Source organism: Epinephelus moara, chromosome 21 (genome assembly GCF_006386435.1).
Source record: "Epinephelus moara isolate mb chromosome 21, YSFRI_EMoa_1.0, whole genome shotgun sequence".
NCBI classification, from domain to species: Eukaryota; Metazoa; Chordata; class Actinopteri; order Perciformes; family Serranidae; genus Epinephelus; species Epinephelus moara.
The window spans coordinates 27,169,468-27,190,424 of NC_065526.1; the positions used below are offsets into that span (position 1 = coordinate 27,169,468).

General features: G+C 39.0%; 1 protein-coding gene across 1 annotated transcript in view; it reads left to right on the top strand.

Annotated features, from left to right (window-relative positions):
* The first annotated feature begins 1,303 nt into the window (after positions 1-1,303).
* Positions 1,304-20,957, top strand: part of tesk2 (testis associated actin remodelling kinase 2) — a 32,588-nt gene continuing 12,934 nt past the window's right edge. The window contains exons 1-5 of the mRNA XM_050033746.1: positions 1,304-1,707; positions 4,890-5,327; positions 5,937-6,056; positions 12,386-12,507; positions 16,123-16,171. Of these exons, the coding sequence (XP_049889703.1) occupies positions 5,205-5,327; positions 5,937-6,056; positions 12,386-12,507; positions 16,123-16,171 (414 nt within the window). The 5' untranslated portion in view covers positions 1,304-1,707; positions 4,890-5,204. The remainder of the gene's footprint in view (positions 1,708-4,889; positions 5,328-5,936; positions 6,057-12,385; positions 12,508-16,122; positions 16,172-20,957) is intronic.

A 20,957-nucleotide genomic window follows, 5' to 3' on the forward strand; every position in this document is an offset into this window, starting at 1 on the left:
TCTGATCCTGTTTGTAACTGTGACAAGAGTGACTGCAAGGGTGTGTCTGTCAGTGCAATCCTGCATCAACACTTATTCATGCTCCCAACACAGAGAAGGTATTCCAACAAAATTATTTCAACACCTGCACCAAACTATCGCGTGACACATGCATGAAACATTTAAGAACACTTGTGGATGGACGTATCTAACAGTGCTGCCTAATTATCTCCACCAGGTGGTACTCTATTTCCATGAGAGAATAAAAGCTAAGGTCAAAGCACCTACCCTTTGAGAAAAAATCTATTAAATTAGATCTGTTTGGTAATCTATGATGCTGCAGTTTGTTATTGTAACTTTTATTTGCTAATTGTGTACCAGATTTTGATTATGACCACATGAAATACATCTTAGGTCTATACATAGGCCCATTAATGAATAAAATCACATGTCTATATATGTATTTTTTTTAATTGGCCAATTATTTCCCCAAATACTTAATTGTATTACAAGTCACTCTCAAAAGTTGCCACATTTTAAAACAGTGGCCATCTGTTAACGTGATCTTTACACTGAGAAAAAAAAAGATAGGTTAATAAAAAAGAAATAAAAAGACTAATTTGCTGCACATCAAAGAGCTTTTTAAAGACACAATGAAGATGGAAACAAAAGCAGTGGTGGCTGATGTTGCATTTGTTAAGTAAAACAGCTGAGGAAGTTTGCCACAAGAGTATCTGAGCTACTTAAAGCTTTAATCATGTGTGAAAATTTATTTTTGAGCGACTAAATGTTGAAAACGAAGAATATTGCATTCAGTATTTAACTTTTTTTAATTTAGTTTAGCATTCCTCAATGTAATTTGTATCAGTATTGTTTTTATGTATTTATTGTGTTTGCTGCTTTTGGCTCTTCTCTTTATTTACTCTTTATTTACCTTCTTTAATGTTGTTGTATGCCTCCTTTTCTCCTTATATAGCACTTTAAACTTCATATATGTGAGAGACGTGCAAATAAACTTGAACTTGAAAACTCAGTTATGATCATAGTTGATGATTCCTCTTTCTGTCCCTTGAATTTTCCTTATCAGTAAATTCGAACACCTCCGATATGTACGAATAAATCAACTTTTTTTATATATATAATTTCATGTTTCAGTTGATTTTATAGTACTTTAAACGTGTATTTTGTTTATTTTATTATTATTATTATTAGGTATCTCTGTGTGAACTGTTTGGGAGTTTAACACGCGCGCGCGCGCGCACAAAGATACCTGGCCATTGGTTGATTTAGCTGTCGATCAAATGTGGGCGGGGCCAGTGGGAGTACTCGGCTGAGTGCGAAGAGACGACGGAGCTGTCAAACAGCAACAATCGCCTGAAATATCATCTCGGGCGGTATTACAAACATCGTACTTTGCTCTATTGTGAAAACAAGGACGACAGAAGCAGACTTCGAGTTCACTTTGAACACTCAGCCTTTGGGAATTTGGACTTTTAAACCGTCCGCGACGAAAAACTTCCTGTTTTATGTGTGTTGGTGGATCTCAAGCTAATGTTTGTTAGCTCTTCGCTTAGCTCGAGTTTTATTGACAAACTAGCCAGTCAGCTAGTCACAGAGGAGCTGCGTTACCAACTTTGCTGTCTTGTAGTTTTCGATAAATGCTACCCGGGAAAGGCATGGAGCCCAGCTTGAAGTGTCCCTACAAATATCTCCATGAATTAACAACAGGTAAGTTAAGACAGCTAAACTTTATCAAGGAGTAGAAGATAATACTGACTGTTGCTGCTGTGGTTTGTTTACATTGACTGTCTGGCGTTGACCCAGCTATTCTCTTCATCTGACCACCTCTAACGTTACTTAATATGATTTGTTGTATCAAGCTGTCTTGGCAGCATTGACTCATTAACTGTCTTTGGTATCCAGATAATGGGCAGGTTTTTTCCCTGCCCTATGGACTTGTTCATTACTCTAAACCCTTGAAGAATGACAGGTATGCAGCAGCTCATATATCGTTGCAGTTCAGCACAATAGATGGTAGTCAGATAAGAGGCTTCTATTCACTTTTGTTGAATGTGACCTTGCTCAGATACTCGAAAAAAGATTGCTCTTTTAGTGACCAGAGAGCTCTCAACCTTCCCTGTCGTTCACAAGAGCAGATTAGTAAAACACTGACATTTATTTTGAGAGTATTTCATGAATAGTTTATTGAAATGATCAGTAGATGTTCTCATGTTTTAATCAGTGTGATTATTTCTTGTTGTTTTCTTTTTGTCATGGAGGTATACATACACAGTCATACACAAATGACTGTCTCTCACATACATTCACACACTCCCCTCTAATACCTCTTGCCCTTCAGAGACACTCTAACCCCGTTGCTGCAACCTATCATTATAACATCACTTACGTTTTGATTTATTGCTGACATTTTCTATTAGTCTGTAATCCACCGGGACACAGCTGGATAGTGTTCAGTCCCCCAAACTACTGTTAAAACATTTGGCCCGAGGCTGCTTTGGAGATGTCCCATCTGTTTTGGAGTAGCTACAAGCCACATTTTACAGACCAAAAAAAGAGCCTGCTTTTAAAATTCCACCCTTTTCCATGCAGAGTCCCTTTGCTGTGGTGTCTTAAATGCATGCCCTGTGGATATGTAGGCAACAGGGTATAGTTTAGAAACAAATATAGTAATGAACACTGGTGGCTTGCCTATTTTTTCTCTAATCACTTGCATCAAGAGGATTTCCTGCAGCATAGGTCACTGAGGGTTATCATACTGCTGAATATTACAGGATTTTTTTAGTGTAATAAATTTGTTTTATGTTATGTGCCTTTGGTTGTCTTCATTGTAGACTGGACTGATGTGAGTTGCTGTCTGTTTTTAATGTTTACTGTTGAAGTGGGTGTAAAACTTCCTCTTGGTGGTCAGCATACTGCAGTATGCTAGAAGATCATCCTGAATAAAGATAGAGTTTTACCCACCCGCAGTGTCTAGAAAAACACAGAGTTCTGCATTTTTATTTGTGTGCATCATTTGCATGATTGAAATTCTAGTAAGCGTAGGAAGTTTGTGTTTAGTCAGAATCGGCTGCCTTGACCACTGATGTGGGTGTGAGGGGACAGAAGCTCTTTTCTGTTGCTGCTGCTAGCAGTTGTGCATCATGGGCGAATATATATCTTACTTACTGACCTATTCTCGTCTACTCAGATACATTGACATTGATGAAATGTGTGTCTCTGTTCCTGCTCTTATATAGCTAGTGAAAAGAGAAAGAATAGCCTAAGCCTGGCACTTGTTTTGGCTTACATTTTTCTTGGCTCTGGCACTTTTATTTCTGCCGTACCATTTCAGCAAGGCAGAAAATGAGGTGTCATTGGAGAGAAAAAGGAAAGTGGAGGATGAAAAGCCTTTTAAGGATGTGGCTGGGACAGAGAATGATGTCAGAAGTTGTCCAGTAGGTCTACAGTTACTCTCTGGTCTAGTGTCTGTGATGTAATGCTAACGGACCAAAGCAGAATCTGGCTGTGTCACCTCAATGCTGTTTTTAGCATCTGATCTTATGAGACCTCTTCTTGGCCTGTCATTGACCTTTGTGTTTCTGCTTCAGTTTGATGTAAGCTGGTTGAGTTTATTTCTTTTAAATTTGCCATGATTCCTCCCCATTTATTGGAACATGTTTTACTGAACTATTACAATTATGTTAAGTGTGTACGCACATTGTAAATTTGTGATTACACTTGGCATAGTATATATATACATATATATATATATATATATATATATGTATATATATACTGCAATGTGTTAATGCTGTGCATTGGGACAGAGATCTCAGAGAATACCATGGCAGACTTTGTAGTATTAAAAGCGATAGTGTGAACTCTTTTTTTATGATATGCACAAGCTCATTGCGGGACATGGATACTTAAAGGAATAGTTCAACCACAAAGGGAAACATAATCATTGTTTACTTTCTTTCACTGCATTTCCACGTTGGTTCAACTCTTTGTCACCCTTCTTTAACACAACTGAAGTGAATGAGAAGCTGCAACTTTAGTGAAAACGCCTGTCATAATTTTCATAAATCCCAGAGTGACATCTGCAAAGTCTTATTTTGTCCAACCGAAGATCCAAACCCTGCTGATTTTCAATTTATCATAGCGTGAGAAATAACTTAAATGATTAATTCATTATCAGAATAGCTGACAATTAATTTTCTGTCAGTCTGCTGATCCATTACTGGTGCACCCAGGAGTTTTCTCATGAATACACTAAAGTTATGCTCACATCCAGTGTTATACACCAAAGTTGAGTTTTACTCCACTTTTGAATCAAGTATTGGAAAAATATTCACAACAAGACTCAACATGTTTTATTAGCCAGAGAGATCTTTCTTTCTTTCTCTTCTTGGAATAAAGTGTTCTTAAAAGTAAGATATGAAAGCCACATTGTTTATGTGTGTAAAGACCTTTAGCCACGGACTTCCTTTCCTGTTGCCCTTTGTACCCTGCTGATTTTGTTTTGGATGGCAGAAAGGTCCAGGACCTGAGCTATTCCTTGGCTACCCTCCCATAATTGGACAATCAGCCCCTATTACAGCCATTACATTTGGGCCTGTTGAGCAATGGTGGCTTGTCTCATCCATCCTAAGGCAAGTCTCAGTTTACAGCCACAGCTGCAATAGCCGAACCTTTAAGGAAGTCATAGCATGGCAGCTTTTGTTGAAAGTGTGAATGTGAATATAATGTGATTTGCCTCGCCATTCTTTTCTGTTACATTAGGATTCACAAGAATATGTTACTTTTTAGGCATAACAATGAATCTGTGAACAGAACCCATCTGCCATTATATCATGTCAATATAAAACCACAGACATACCTTACAATAATTTTTCTCTTTAATTTCCTAGGTCTCCAAGGGCTAACTATACATCTGTCAGACATGTGAAAACCCTGGTGGACTCCCCAGTCACAAGCAGTCAGGAACTGGACTATTAGGAAACATCTTGGATCCAGCCAGGGTGTGTCACCAGGGGTGCCCTAAACCAGATTTTACACTGAAGTCTATGTGTGTGAAATATTTTCTCCCAGGACACAAACTGACTACATCCTGGGCTGCCGCGGAACCCCTTGGCACCATTAAAACAATCTAGTCCTCTTGTCATGTGGGTACATTACAGAAAAAGGCCCATATTACCCTCACTGGTGTCATCTTTAACATCACCATGGATCGGAATAAACGCAACTCAATCGCTGGGTTTCCTACACGACCGGAGCGTAACAATGAAGACAAAGATGGTATCGGAGGGGTAGGGGTCTGCGAGATGGGAATGGGCCCGCCTTCACAGGTCAGTCATTCTTTATTTTTATGTGTAGGATGCATTTCACTTGTGCAAACCATATGTAATAGTGTACAAACTTCTGTGCATGTATTAAATAGTTAAAAAAGTATTGATAATGTATTGTTATAACTTTCTAGCTTTAGATAGATTGATAATGGAAAAACAGATAATGCAGAGTTCCGATACACACACACATTGGGCCTATTATAATTATGATTTAGACTGATCCGACCAAGTTGGACTGAGTCGGTTCAAGGCTGGGTCAGTTGCTGACAGTCTGGAGATAAAATCAGTCACACAGTGTCTGAGGTTTGAGGATTCTTATTATTCACCATGTTCTAATGCTGTTTTGAGTTTTGAGGGGTTTGCATGGTTGCCTAGAGAATTCAGTGTGCACTCCTCTTTGTCTGTCTGGACTGAGAAATTCAGTGTATGTTAGTGTAATCAGTTTTTATCTCTAGTTTCTAGTCCCTTTCCCACTTAAGAGCTACAACACTGTCTCTATCTGTCATTTTTCTGCACAAACGACAAGTCTTTGCAGCAGTCCTACAGCATGCCCATCTGATAAAGTCTTCATCTTAATGTGTTGATACCATCTATTTCTGCCTTCTCCAGGTGGGCAGGGTGTGGCCATCGTCCTACAGAGCCCTCATAAGTGCCTTCTCCTGTCTTACACGCCTTGATGACTTCACCTGTGAGTGGATTGGCTCTGGATTCTTCTCTGATGTCTTCAAGGTGGGTGGAGATCTGTGATCACAATTTTTTCTCCTCTCTTACCTGGGTTTTCCTCAGTTTGTCCTTGATTTCCTTGCCTTTCCTTGCTTGACTTCATCTTTTGCCGCTTTCCATTCCTTTGATTGGCTATTAGATCTTATTTTCTATTCATGTCTCAACCCATCCATGCACCCAGGGTGGTTTATAATTTGTCAGACAATTACTCACACCGATTAACCTCAGGGTTTTTTTTTCTCTGCTACGTGACACAAGTCATGCTAGTGCACTGGCCAGGAGGATTAACAGTCATAGAAATAAAAGGGAACTTGTGGTGCATGGCCTTTCCAAGTAAATGACATTTATATGAGATTAAACTGTTAAACACCAAAGTCATTTTCAGTTTATCTTGTCAAGTCTTTTCCAGACATTTAAAGTCAAGTTAGACTGCAGTCACTTCAAAGACACAACTTAAACATATAGTTGTTAACACTGTTACTCTTATTTCCTCACCCTCCAGGCATGTGAATGGGAGTCACACAAGCACGGTTGGCATTATAAGTATGGTTGGTTAGGTTTTGTGAAGCCTTTCCTTTTAACAAGCATCAGCAGATAAATTTAATTTCCTGTATTTCTTCTTGTTTGATGTAATAACAAGGCTGCTATGACTGTGTGAAATTTTGGCATGGCTTAGTTTGGCTAAGATAAGCAGTGCGAAAGGACTGCTCAGCTCGGAAAGGAACTGAGTTGCACTCGTGTGAAATAAACAATCATGGCCTTGTTATACTGATAGCATTTGAATTTTAAGTCGGATTGTTGTGACTCCTGGATCAGATGTTTTTTTTCAATAGCTTTTGTGTGTATGTGCGTACGTACGTGTGTGTGAGTGTCTCCTATACACGAAGGGGAATTGTCTGATTAATTAAAATAATGACCTAGAAGATTTGAGTGACATTAGGCCAGGCTCAGTTTCTTTCCACATTATTTGTTGTATCAGATTACATTTTAATATACAAGGGTTTCTATTTTTCTTGTCACTCCCTGTGTGTTAAAATTTCCATGAGGTCGAAACTCTATATCTTTGTTACAGATCTCTATTGGATTGGTGATCTGCTTTGAAATTCAGTTTCCATTGTGTCTCTCTGTCAGGCTACAGCTTGGGGTTGGGCTGATTGATTGTACTGTTGATGGTGTCTGACAGCTATTGGTGATATTAGAGTGTTGCACATTTGGTTAGGTATAGCCAATCTTAAAGATCTTTATTGGAGGAGATGGTGACATATTTTAATTGGTTTTTATCAGCCATATTAAGCCTATATTAAGTCACTTGTTTATTGTAACCAATGTGTTATGCATATGCCAGCTGTCAAAAACACCCCATTGTGGGATGTGTAAACACTGGAGCTTATTCATAACACACAGACCTGCAAGTGAGTGAACTGAAGAGTGGCACACATAAACAGCAGCCAGCAGTTTTAATTAACGATATCCATATTTACAGCATGTATCAGTGAGTGAAACTCTTTGGATTAAACAACGGTCACTGTGCCATTGTGCTGCTGTTTTAAAACTGCATTTAAACTTTAGTATTTTGAGAGTAAATGTCCAAATATTGTCTTCACCTTTCTATCTAAAATACTATAAACCATTACTCTGTACCTTTTTAAACACTGTTGGACATACGCTATACAAAACACCTTAATAAACTATACCAAACAAGACAAACCATTTATTGTTAGGAGAGGAAATAAGGATGGGAATAGAGAACTGGTTCCTGTTGAATACTGATTCTAAATTGTCCGATCCATCTGAATTGTATAGCTCCAAGCTTATTAATTGTTTTTCTGACAGTTTGGCAAAGCATTGATGTCAACTCATGCGTCCACACTGCTGAACACTTGCAACAAGAAGTAGTAAGAGCAGAGAGGAAGAAACGGTCTAAAGCGTGGCTATATTTCGCAACAAAAAATGACAACAGTGCTGCCGTACAGTGTGACTTATAGTGCAATTAATGAAGTTACCACAGTGGCACATGTGCGATACAGCTTTGTGCTGCCTGTGTGTGAGACATTTCATCAATTCTTGTTCATTAAAGGAACGTTGTGGTGCCGTCTGTAAATTGTCTAGCATTTATTTTGTCATGTTAAAGCTATGTGTGCATCGTACGGCTCTGTTGTTCAAGAAATCGTAGGCTAATCAGAAGTGACGGGGAAAAAACTGTCTTTTTCTTAATCTAATGGACCACTTGAGTGCATATTTTGACTACCTAAGCCAAATTAGACTATAATAAATATTTTGTGAATGATTTAAACCTCCAGCACACATAATCAAACTAAACAACACCTTTTTTTCGTGGACCAGGCTTCCTGTGTGCAGTTTATTATAAGTACCACCTTAGCCTTTAGTTGAGTAATGGAAATATCTGTTAATACTTCTTTTCTGTAAGAGAGAGGAATGCATAGGTAAACAGAGAGAGAAGAGGAAATGGAGCAGAATGATGAAAAGCTTAGAGTCAAGAAGGATGACAGAAAGGGACAGAAACAAAAAGGCGGTGAAATTAATGGTGACAGAGGTTGAGGCTAAGAGGAGGAGGAACCAGAGGGGAAAAAGCCTCTGATGTCGGAGAGCTGGGGTGGCAAGACTGTTGAAGGGGATGAAAAATGAGGGTTGAAAGGAAGTTTTAGGAGTTTACGGAGTACAGTTCAGGAGAAGATTGGATATAGAGGTTTTCTAGAGCTTGGGTTAGGGGGAGGAGGAGAGAAGGGGACGGGGGTTGGTGGACAGGGACAATGTGGGGGTATGTTTTCCAGAAATGTGCAGGAGATATTAAAGAAGTGCAGGACCATAGAGCAGAAAGACAGAGGATGAGAGGAGAAAGAGAAGAACTTGGGGTCGACTACTGGGGAAGATGAGGATTAGGGACGACAGTTTGTTGGAGGCCACAGCGAGGAGAAGAAAGAGGGGGATTGGGAATATATGCAGATGGGGGGATGTGAAGAGTGAGGAATGGGGGGTCGGAGGAGGATAGACGGATGTGGGGGAGGAGACCTGCAGAGGAGTGGCCATCTGTTGTTTCTGCTGTCCTGCGGTGGAGAATGTCGGCTCTTATAGCCAGGCCCCTTCCTTTGAACTTGAACAGAGCAATTTTTGTGTCAGTATCTATGAGACAGAGAGAGAAGAATACACAGAGAAACCCTATAATCTGATTCCAAATCCATGAGCTGTTTTTCTTTTCCTGCTATACATTATATAGATAATATTGAGAACTTTGGACTTCACAGAGATGTCTCCAAATACCCAATTTGCAGTATAGCAACAGTTTTGTCCATTAACTTTCAGTGTTATTATCCACCAGTGCACTGTGGCTGGGATGATGGAAGAGAGCCATTGTTAGAAGATGATATGAAGCCGCCTACTGTTGCAGTAAACATGACTTAGTAGTGGTGGAATGTAACTGAGTACATTTACTCAGTACTGTGCTTAAGTACAAATTTATGCTTGAGTATTTACATTTTATGCAACTTTATTCTTCTGCTCCACTCAGAGGCAAATATTGTACCTTTTACTTCGCTGCATTTATCTGATAGCTTAAGTTATTTTTCACATCACAGTTTTTCGTATGCTTCCTGTCAAGTGTAAACAATATATCCCCAAATGTACTGATTTAGAATTTGATTGTTTCTGATAAACTGAACTGTAGTCGGTATAACACCAGATATAATAGTAACAGGGACTGACAGGGACCATTTTATCACACAATGATTACTCTTACTTTTGATGCATTGTACATTTTGCTGATAATACTTATACTTTTACTTAAGAGATACTTTGCCGATTGTCAACCACCTTCGTTAGCTCCTCTTCATCTTACCAGCACCCAGATCTCCGTGCTCATCTCTCAGCTCATTGCACCATCCAGTAGATATTCGCTGGCTCTGTGGCTCATGCTATGGCCGTTGCCACCACTGACGCAGAGACTATGGAAGCAGACCAAACTCTGATCAAATGGTAAAGCTATGCAGTGCTGATCAAATATAAACCAAGATTTGTTACTGCAGTGACTTTTTCTTGCCTAAAATGTTGTCAGAAATGTGTTTAAGCTTTTGATTTAACTGTAATTCGAGATTGCTTGTTACCATCCGGCTGGCATATTGTTTCCTGTGGAAAAACGCCCCAGCTTGCATTGCGTCACACACGAGCTGGAGTGTTCATTGGTCCTGTGCAGCACAGTGCATTCTGGTAGTGTAGAATTTCTGCCTCTTGAACAAAAGCAAATGCCACAGCTCTTTTACTCTGTTTTCTCTGGTCATATAGCACTAATTTCAACGTATTTTATTAAGGATATTTCTACTACACAGACAGTCTAGTGTTGTGAAAAGACCATCTTTTCAGCAGTGAAACACTTCTTTAAGTAAGGTATTGAATGCAGGGCTTTTACTTGTTAACAAGTATTAAACAGTGTGATATTAGTACTTTTATTTCAGTGAACGATCTGATTACTTCCTCTTGCCCTGCTCTCTGGTTACATAGATGAACGTTTTCAGGATGTTCCTAGCCTGAATTGCTCTTCTGAGAGAGCAGTTTGCAGTGATCACCCAAGGAAAATGTGGCCTGTCCAAATTATCTTCCACCATTTTTGTTAAGGATACATATTGAATCATGTCTAATCATATATTATCATTTTTGTTTTCCACAACTAAGTGCACATTAAAAGCATTGACACGTCCTGTTTTATACATCACGTCTGGTGTGGTTTAAAATAGTCATAGCGATGATGTATAATGTCATGAGTGCTGTTGCATAGTTGGGATCATAGCTATCATACTAATGTGACAGTAAGCAGCTCTGTTTTGCATGATATGTGTGATGCTTCATGATTATTTTCTGTACTGCAGTTCCTGTCTTGAGCTCTTGATAATGTTTGAAAAGGCTCTTTGTTGCTAAAGGCTCTCCACGTAGTCACAGTATCAATTTAGCCTCCTCAGACTACTGCTTTAAAACCTGCATCATGGTCTAATTATGTTTCTGCTGTCAGGAAGTGAGTTAGCAAGTGTTTGCAACAGCGCAGTCATCTGATGTGCTGCCTTCTGTGGTTTGCAGGTTGATATTTCCTATTAGCATGCATATGAGTATATTCAGAAGAAACCAAATTCTTGGTAATTAGTGCACTGTGTTGTGGTGTCTCTGAAACCTGTAGTGTGAATGACCATTTTACTATTTAACTAACCTTAGATAACTGCCTGTTTAAATGATATGGGCAATGAATAGACATGCAACACTGGGCACTCTGTCTTTAACAGTAACCAGCAGAGGAAAAACTCAATTGTATCTGCTTCATTAGAGAGATTAAATGTTTTAAGTACTCTCTCAGAGGCTTTGCACCCTATTAAATGGACTTATTTTTGGAAGCAAATGTTAGTGTGTTCTTCTAATTAAAATCTTTGAATGTCAAATACACTCTTGAACACATAACACTGCCAGTCTTATGCAAAAGGGATCTAAAGGGCATGTTAGGTTTATTTTTTATTTTTTACATATGTTCACTACATGCTGCCATTAATACATGATTTTTGAATTTTTTGTTTTGTCCCAGTTTTTTCGGTTTGTCTATTAAGGCTTAATCTTGAGACTCATTAGCAGAATGCCACCTTCTGTTCATAGAACTGGTCGATACTTTGAATTTACTGCAGCCAGGCAATGTTTACATCTACTACATCGACTTTTTGTAATATCAGTGATCCTTATTATAATTTAGTGACAGTTGGGAAACAAAACAATTTCACTTCCCTTGTTGTAGCCACATGTGAAACTTCAGCAGGAATGGCTTTGGCGTTGTCTTCATGCTGTGACCTGTCTAGAGTGTTTGCCTGCCTTCCACCTAAGGCATGCTGGGATAGGCTCCAGCCACCCATGGATAGATGGATGGATGGTGATGCCACTGCTATCCAACAGCTTAATGGAAACTAAAATCCCAATGCACGATAATACAAAATTGATTGTGCAGCTCTGGATTGACACATCTACTTTGTCATGGCTGGTCACCAGCGACTGACCTCATTTCAGTTCTCGTTTATGAGCTGCCTTCCTTTTGTGCTTCCTCTGTTTTTCTGCTGCACAAGCCAGATATTTGTTTTAGTATCCATCACAGAAAAGCAATATTTCAAACTGTTCAAGGCTTACCCATAGTGACCCAAGCTGAACATTATTGTGTTGATTTAAAGTGTTATACAGTCCCAGTTTTACAGCTACCAGAATATTAATATAGAGCAAATTTTGGGATTTAGCCTTTGTTTAGTTGTATTTGAATGCATTTGCAAAATGTTGAAATGTGGCATTATTTGACTTTTTTACAGGTACGTCATCGAGCTTCAGACCAAGTTATGGCACTAAAGATGAACAAGCGCAGCAGCAACAGAGCTAACATGTTGAGAGAGGTTCAACTAATGAACCGGCTTTCCCACGCACACATTCTCAGGTAGGTAACTGAATGTTTATTAACTAAAAATTTTCAGCTGGATTTAAAAAATGTGTTAGTTTCTTCTCATTTTTGAACTGAGCTTGCTCAGAAGGAAAGGATCCTCGCCATCCAATTTAAAAGCCATATGAATGCAGCTTATAAAACAAAGCAAACAAATACCGTGATTATTTTCCTCTTTGTTCTACTTGATTATTGCATTATCACGTAATATCTGCTACTTTGTGAAACGTGATGGCGTAAGACAGTGATTATTGGTAGTGATTTCCTCTGAGCATTTTTAAAGGTCTAATCCAAAAGGCCTGTTACGTATCAGCTGATTGTAACAGATTCAACAACAAGATGCCAGTAATAATTTGGAATGAGCTCGCTTTGATAAATTCACAGTAGGCTTATTTTAAGGCTTAACAGTGTAGGTTACTCAATAACTGCTAATAATAAATAAAGAGGAAATCCTATTTTTTCCACACATCTGACGTTACACATTACCTTAGCTATGTCTTATAACACCTGCCACTTTCGGTTACTACATATATAAATTATACCGTCTGCTTCTACTTCGGCCTCGGTGTTCTCTCAGTTGCACATGAGTCTGTGGTTGTGACCTGTTTCCTTTGGGGTTGGCTTGAAACTGTGTCAAACACAGAGCCTATTAACAATGGATTTTCTAAACTGCCAGCTCCTGTTAGAGCTGCAGCAGCTGCCTAGAGGCGAAAAGCGAGGAGGACCCTTTCTGTCACAAGGGAACAGGACAAGGCTATGAACAATCAGGTTAATTTTGTAGAGATTTCCGGTCAACGGTTGGCCAGATTAAATGTGCAAAGCATGATACTGTGACGGCCCTTTACACCTGGCTCTGTGGTCCTGAAGTGACACTTTTTTGTCTATTGTGTGTTCCCTCTATATCTCTGTGACTAAAACAGAAACTATCAGCAGTAAACAGTTGTCAGAGGAGCTGAACAAAGTATTTTTGCAAGCTGACCAGCTACAATTAATTGGTGGCTGTGACTGTTATATGTATGAAGTGAACAAAACTTGCCTCTGACATTGTAAGCTTTAAATACAGTCAAAACTGTGTTTTCCAGAGTGCATAATAGTATGAACAAGCCTTTTGATGCAGTAACATGCACATACACAAAGTAAAGGACATATTTGGGTCTCTATTTGAATCCTTGTCTTGATTTGTTTTTGGTCTGGTGAGAATGTAAAATGACTTGTCCGTCACCTTATTATTTTTTACAAGAGCTGAGCACAGTACCCATCTTAAGTCATTACACATGCTACTAGTTATTTATAGAGAAAGTTTTAAAGAGCTGCTGCTAGTTTGGAAGTTAACAGCCTTGGATCCAAATTCATGTTAGATATGTTTTAGAAATATAAACCCAGTAGGTCTCTTATATCTTTAGGAAACAGTCAGCTAGTAGTGTGTTGAGTCAGAACCAAACACAGTGAAGCTGCTTTTAGCTACATTGCTGCTCACAGACTTCCTGATGATCTTAACTGCGCCCCAACTTTAGGCACTTAAAACTCTAAATTAAAAATTCCCCAGTTCCTCTGTGGCCGTAATTTATTAATTTGTACTGCGTTTTATGTCCTTCATTGAATTCAGGGCAACTTACTGCATTTTATATTTATTGTTTATTTAAATGATCTTGTAATGCATTTTTTCCCCTTATGTAAAGCACTTTGAACTGCCTCTGCATTTACAAGGTGTTATACAAATAAACATGCCTTGCCTTGCATTTTATGACAGGAAAAGGAAAAGTCTGTGGACTAAATAAAACTTTATAGCAATGAGAATTCAAATGGCTACGAAACCCCAGAATAGTATTGTTGTTGACTTTTTGTAGTAAACACTTTCTGTCAAGTTCACATTCTGCTCTGGGCTCCTGGGTGGGAGAGTGTGTGTTTATGAACATGCACATACCGTACATGCATAAATGTGTGTGTGTGTGTGTGTGTGTGTGTGTGTGTGTGTGTGTGTGTGTGTGTGTGTGTACTTGTACATACACACATGCAGTATCTTTTACAATGCCATCTTTGTTGAGCCTAGTGGATTGTGTGTGTGTGTCTGTGTGTTAACAAGCAGACACTGAGGGGCTCATTGTTAGCTAAAACCCAACAAGGACCCACAAAGTTGACCTTTTCATTGCGTTCAGAATTACGAGGCCTTCAACGCTGCACGAGAACAAAGTTGGTTCACATGTTGCTCTGCACACACACATTGTTTCACTTTAGTTAAAGGGGAATGCCGTCCTTTCTGGGTTAAGGATATTTTCCAACCTCTCGGGCTTATGACGATTCTTAAAGGTAGACTATGCAGGAACAGACTATGAAGGAATCGTCCTTCACCCCAGATTCAATCTCATTTTGGAACAAGCTTTGTCCACTTTCCACTTCCTATTGGATATGTGCTATTGGCTACCCCTTTATAAAGTTCTGACCTCACCTGCCTGCTGTTTTTGGCTGGGGGCTACATGCCCAGTGACGTCCGGAACACAAGATAACAAGAAAAAACAAAACAAGAAAATACAGGCAGAGGACAGGGTCCCTGCAGATAATCACATTGCCACACTCTTATAGTGGTTATAAGTGATTGAGAGGGATTATCTTCTTAAGAGTCCACACATTGTTTTTTAGGAAATATACCTTAATATGCCTTTTACGGGGTTTCCATGGTCATGGAAAAACCTGAAAAAGTCATGGAATTTTTGTTGTGTAATGACATTGTTACAGTAATCCTCTGTGAATAAACTTTTATGTAGAGTAACATAACTGCAAATTTATTTTTTGAGGCTGTCGATGTATTGTAGCTCTAATATGCGTCGATATGTGACAATGTTTTGTTTACCATCACGTACGTTTCTTCATTTTCTCCCCGTGTTCTGTCTCTCCTCCATGTATGCCAGCTAGTTGAAATAATGTCGAGTATGAATCTGATATGTTTATAAAATGCAGGGAAGAAAAACAAAATCCTGGAAAAGTTTAGAAATTTTGTCGATAAAAATGTGCGGGGAACCCTGCTTTTGAAAATACAACCAAAAAGTTAAAATAATGCATAATCATCAAGCTAAACAAGTATTTTTTTTCCTCTAATATACTGTGGGGACATCCACTGTGTCAAACTGTGGAGAAACACACACAAGTAAAAGAGCAATGTGATATATTCTGCCTTTGTTTATGAAGAATGTAGATGGTGATAGGCTCAGTAGAGGGAGAAATTGATGGAATGCAGGTGAAGTAACCGAGCTGTTATTATCCCCCTGTTAACAGACAGTCTCGCTGTAATTACTCGTCTGGTCTTGCCCACTGGAATCTTAATCTCTTCTCAGCTATTCTTCCTGCTTTCTCTGTTTGCTTACAGAGGAGAAGGTCATGCGAGTGTTTTGTTTTGATATTTCTACATTATTTTCATTATATGGCCCCACAGAGCAAGTGTGTGAACTAAGAGAAACTAAAAGCCATAAGTCCTGGCTTTTCTCCCAACTTTTAGAAAGTGAAAATAAGTGAGACATGTCTGTGTGTCAGCCTCAACACTCAGTTTCTAAAAAAATGTCCTCATGCTATCTCAGAACTTAAGAGAACTTAATCTTGCATGTCTTTGCGGTTTTGCAGGTTCAAGGGAGTGTGTGTCCACGAGGGCCAGCTCCATGCTCTGACAGAGGTAGGAAAACACACCATTTCACATTAATGTTTGGGTACTTACCAATCATATCTGAGATCAAAGTGCCTCTGCTAATGAAAGGTAGTGTACTGCTCTGCCTATGTTCTAGTGCTCCCTGTGAGCTGACACACCCATATGTTTGTATACATTCCTACTATTTTCAGGTGAACATCATGTCATCTAGGAGCACAACATATAAGCACACTAGTCTGTAATTGTAGAAAACCAAAAGAACTGAATGTTCTTAGGCGGTTTGTGTATGTGTGTAAGAGAAAGAGAGAGAGAGAGAGAGACGGGGATAATTTGAGAGCAAGCAGGTAATAAAATCCTCCAGAGATTCTTGATGTTGGGACATACACCATTAGGGTTACAGATAAGGTAAGTTTGTGTTTGTGATAATCATTTATTAGTCACAGAATGTGCTTGATAAGCAGAGGGTAATGTCTAAGTCTCCTTATTTGGAAGAGAAAGGAGATGTACAAGGTGCAAATATAACCTGAAACCTAATTCTACACTTACAAAGACTTAGTTTTGGTTTTCTAAAAGACACTGAGCCAACGTGAAGCAGATGCACTTTGACAGAATGTGAAAGAGGATATTTATGGTGGCTCTTGTGTGGATATTACTGTACATTGAGCCTCTGTCAGGATTTCTGCAACAACTAATATGAAATTTCTGCTTTTCCTTCTTGCAATATAGTAAACCATAATATTTCTTTTGGACCATTGGTCAAACAAAAAAATGACATGAAGGCATCACTTCGAACTTAGATCGTATTTCAAAAATTATTTTCTGCCTCTTTATGGACCAACAGATTCATTGAATAAATTATCAGCAGATGACTAAAAGCTGCAGCTCTAATTTCTTGCTATGTTCACCTGCTGTTGATGCACAAATTCAACTTTATTGAGGGACGGTTACATGACTGTGTTCATTTGATGTCCTGAGCTGTGGAATGACATTTCTATGTCCTGTGGGCATTGTATTTATACACAAACTGCACAAAACTGCATATTTTACAACAGATGCACACATGTACATACATCCAACAGTTTAACCATGGGCTTAAGATGCATCCATACTAACACGTTTGTGCATGTTAATGTGGGCAGAACGTACAAAACAGACAATTCATCCCACTCTGAAGAAAGCATACACTGTTAAAAGATGCTTCCAGGCGCACGCACATGTACGTGATTACACTGTTACATTGCACAGTGAATGTGCTTATTGTACCCTTGACAAACACAGACAAACACCAATTTTCTGCAGTTGCATGAGAGAACACTTGCCTGGGTCCAGACCTCTGAATCCACCCACTCCACCAAGCTGGCTTATTCGTCTGGCATCGCGACATTAAATGGAGGTTTCTCAAATGACAATCCATCGATCCAGTGAGAGTTGTGGGGGGCCTCACAGTGAGCCAATCAGCACGACATGTGGGACTAACGCTGTTGTCAGGCGGTTGTCAAGCACTGTCAAGCTGTGTGCTAGTACCAGTGAGGAATAGTAACAACCATGAGGATGGTAGAAGACAAGATAGACACTGCTACAGACAGCATGTCTTCACAATATTACCTGACATTGTAGTTTGCTTTTACTTCAGTCCGCTCCAGTCTTAAAACCCCAGCAAAACCAGTATGTTGGCATGGCTATGCATCAGCGCCGACCTAAAATGACATTAGCTTCAGGTTGTTACGTTGGTCTCAACCAGTGATGGGCTAGGGGAGATTGAATCCCCCCACAGATATCAGTTAGAGTGGAGCTAATGTCAGACTGAAGATGGAAACGGAGTGAAACAAGTTAAGATTTTGTCTGATATCAGGCAAAGACAACACATCTCACAGATGACACATGTGTACACACACACACACACACACACACACACACACACACACACACACACACACACACACACTTATGCTTCATCCTAAACTGTAGTTGCAAAGTGAACCCATGCGTTGTAAGACACACATATGAATATACATACACACACCGCGGTAGGTCTTGTTTTCCTGCTGCAGGGTAAACAGATCCTGTTGTGTCGTGTCAGGACCAAACTGAACGCTCTGACCCGTGTAGCATGCTCATGCTGTTTTGTTACCTGACCCTCACTATGAGGCCGTACTCAGAGGAAATGGAGAATTAAGTTACTGCATGGCCCAAGCGACCTCGAGAAACTCCATGTCTCTCACACACAGATGCATGCAAATCCACAGACAACTGCGAAATAAACAAAAATAGGCAAAAGTAAACAGTTACAGTAATTAAGTACTTCTCATCTTTGTGAATGATGTTAATTCAATTCAATTCAATTCAAAGAACTTTATTTTTCCGTTAGGAACTTCGTCTGAGAAGAGCAACAGTGCATATTAAACAAAATAAATACAAATAGATAAATACAAATGTTAACATTAAGAACAGCCAAAGTATTGGACAATAATGGATATCTGCCTTCTGCAAGCAGCCAAAAGCAGTTCATTAAGTTGTCAGCTGAGTGGCGTTCGGTCCGATTTTAGTTTTATTGGTCAGCTCAGATTCAGATGTCTCAGACTGTTGAGGGCTGAGATGTGTCAGTTTTCTTTTTACAGTGTCAAACCTTTACCTCACTTGCTTTGACTGTCACTATTTTTCCCACATAACTGTAAATTACTTCTGTGATTTTAATATTTATTGTTTTTTTTCTTTTTGATGTGTTTGAAAAAACTAAATGAAATGTTGTTAATGTAAATGATGCCGCTTTTTATAATGTGATGAGACACTATAAATGATTTGATGCATTTTGTGGCACCCTTTGCCCATCTTCAAGGCGCCCTAGGATGTGGCGGTACCCACTTTGGGACCCACTGATCTGGAGCACTGAGCCTTGTTTTGTCTCTGCTGAATCTCGATCTAATGCACCTCATAGGAAATGCTCCTGCAAAGATAATCTGGGCTAATGGTAATTCATGACCCATGGCAGGATTATACTGCCGTTTGAAGCTGCTCCCAGCAGCAAACAAGGATCCTTTTGTTTAATTCTTACCAGGGTTTTTAACCTGAAACACAGACAGTGCAGAAGAGCAATTTCCACAACAGTATGTTTCTCATTTCCTTTGCACTCCATGTTATACACGATCGTGGTGAGACACATATATCTAATACATGAACTATGTCAAGTAGTTACTTTTGTATATCAGTAACTTTACAAATAGGATAAAGCAAATTCTAGGAAAAAATACCATGCCTGAATAAGAGGATTTTTTTGAGTGCGACTCTACTTCCATTCAACTACTTTTAGTTGACACAGCAGGTGCGCTCTTCCGCTAAACCACATGATTTGCATTTTGGACCAGGCACACTCTGCACTTGCTGCATATTCTGTCAGTGTGAGAATAAAATGGGCGCTCTCTAGATTTTAAATGAGATGATAAAGAGATGAAGTTGGATTAGTGTGAGTTTTAATTGTCTCCAGGGGAGTTTTCCCCTGTTGTATCCCTCTCAACCTGGCAGACAACAGATGTTGAACTCTGTGGCTACTGAGGAATCTGTTGGACAAATACTGTAATCCTCTGATGTCTTGAATTGGGGTGTGTGTGTGTGTGTGTGTGTGTTAGGACAATGATTGTATAAGACTGCACAGAGTGTTTTGGGGCGCGTTAAAGCATTGCTTTATCTTTTATTTCATGACTCCTTAGACCTTTTTGGCCTTTTAAAATAATAGCAACTGTGCAAGTTCAGAGCCCTGACAGACAATTTTGTTCGAACTGTTGATTAGGAAATAAAATAAAAAACACAGACAACAGATTGTTCATGTCTGGTAGAATATTTTAATGAATGTTTCACCGTGTGGGATCCTAGGATAGTGAATTATTTTAAATTTAGTCCTGGGCTGACAAAAAATTGTCCAGCAAAACTGTTGCAGGTCTAAATGTTGCAGGATGTAGATCATACATTACACAGTAGTTCCTCCTCATACCTCCTATCTTCATGAGGCAACATTCTAGTTTATTATTATAGAGATATTTACTGTATCGGTAGCAAACAGTTTGTATAGGTCACACGGTCAAAAAAATATCCCCAAAATTTCCAAAAATGAGGTGACATTAGGGCCGGCATGATATCAGATTTTCAGTACACAATTATCGTGGTCAAAAGAGTACGCAATTACGCCATAATTGCGATAGCTATAGTAAATGTAAAAAATAATCATTTTAATGCTATCAGTTAAATTCATCTTTAACTTTGTCTATTGTGTGTTTTGTCTCTTTTTTTTGGCAACTACACACAAAATACAAGTGTAGGGGCGTGGAGAGATGGTCTGTAACCGTACAAAAGTTTATAAAGAGCACATTTACTTAATGGATAGTGAAAAGGCAACCAGATGGTGTTTGGAGAGGGAGACTAAGCAAAAACTGGAAGAAATGCAAATTATTTAAGAGGATTATTTACATGATTTTATCATGTGTGTGTTATTAACATGATATCAATATTTCATTTCAAAACATCACATTTATCATCAATACCAGTATATAGCAACACCCCTAGGTGACATACCTACATCTACTTCTGAGCTAACTATATCACAATTAGTGTAACTTGGTTGACAAAGCAGGTTTTACATATGAGCTTTAATTTCATTTCATTTCATTTCATTTCATTTCATTTCATTTCATTTATTCCTTTTGACCCCTCCCCGGGGTATAAGGGGCAAACAACAAAAAATAACATTAACAAATCAGGACAGGCGGCAGCCAATGCACAGCAAAATAAATAAAACAGAATTTGTGTACATACATACAAGTCA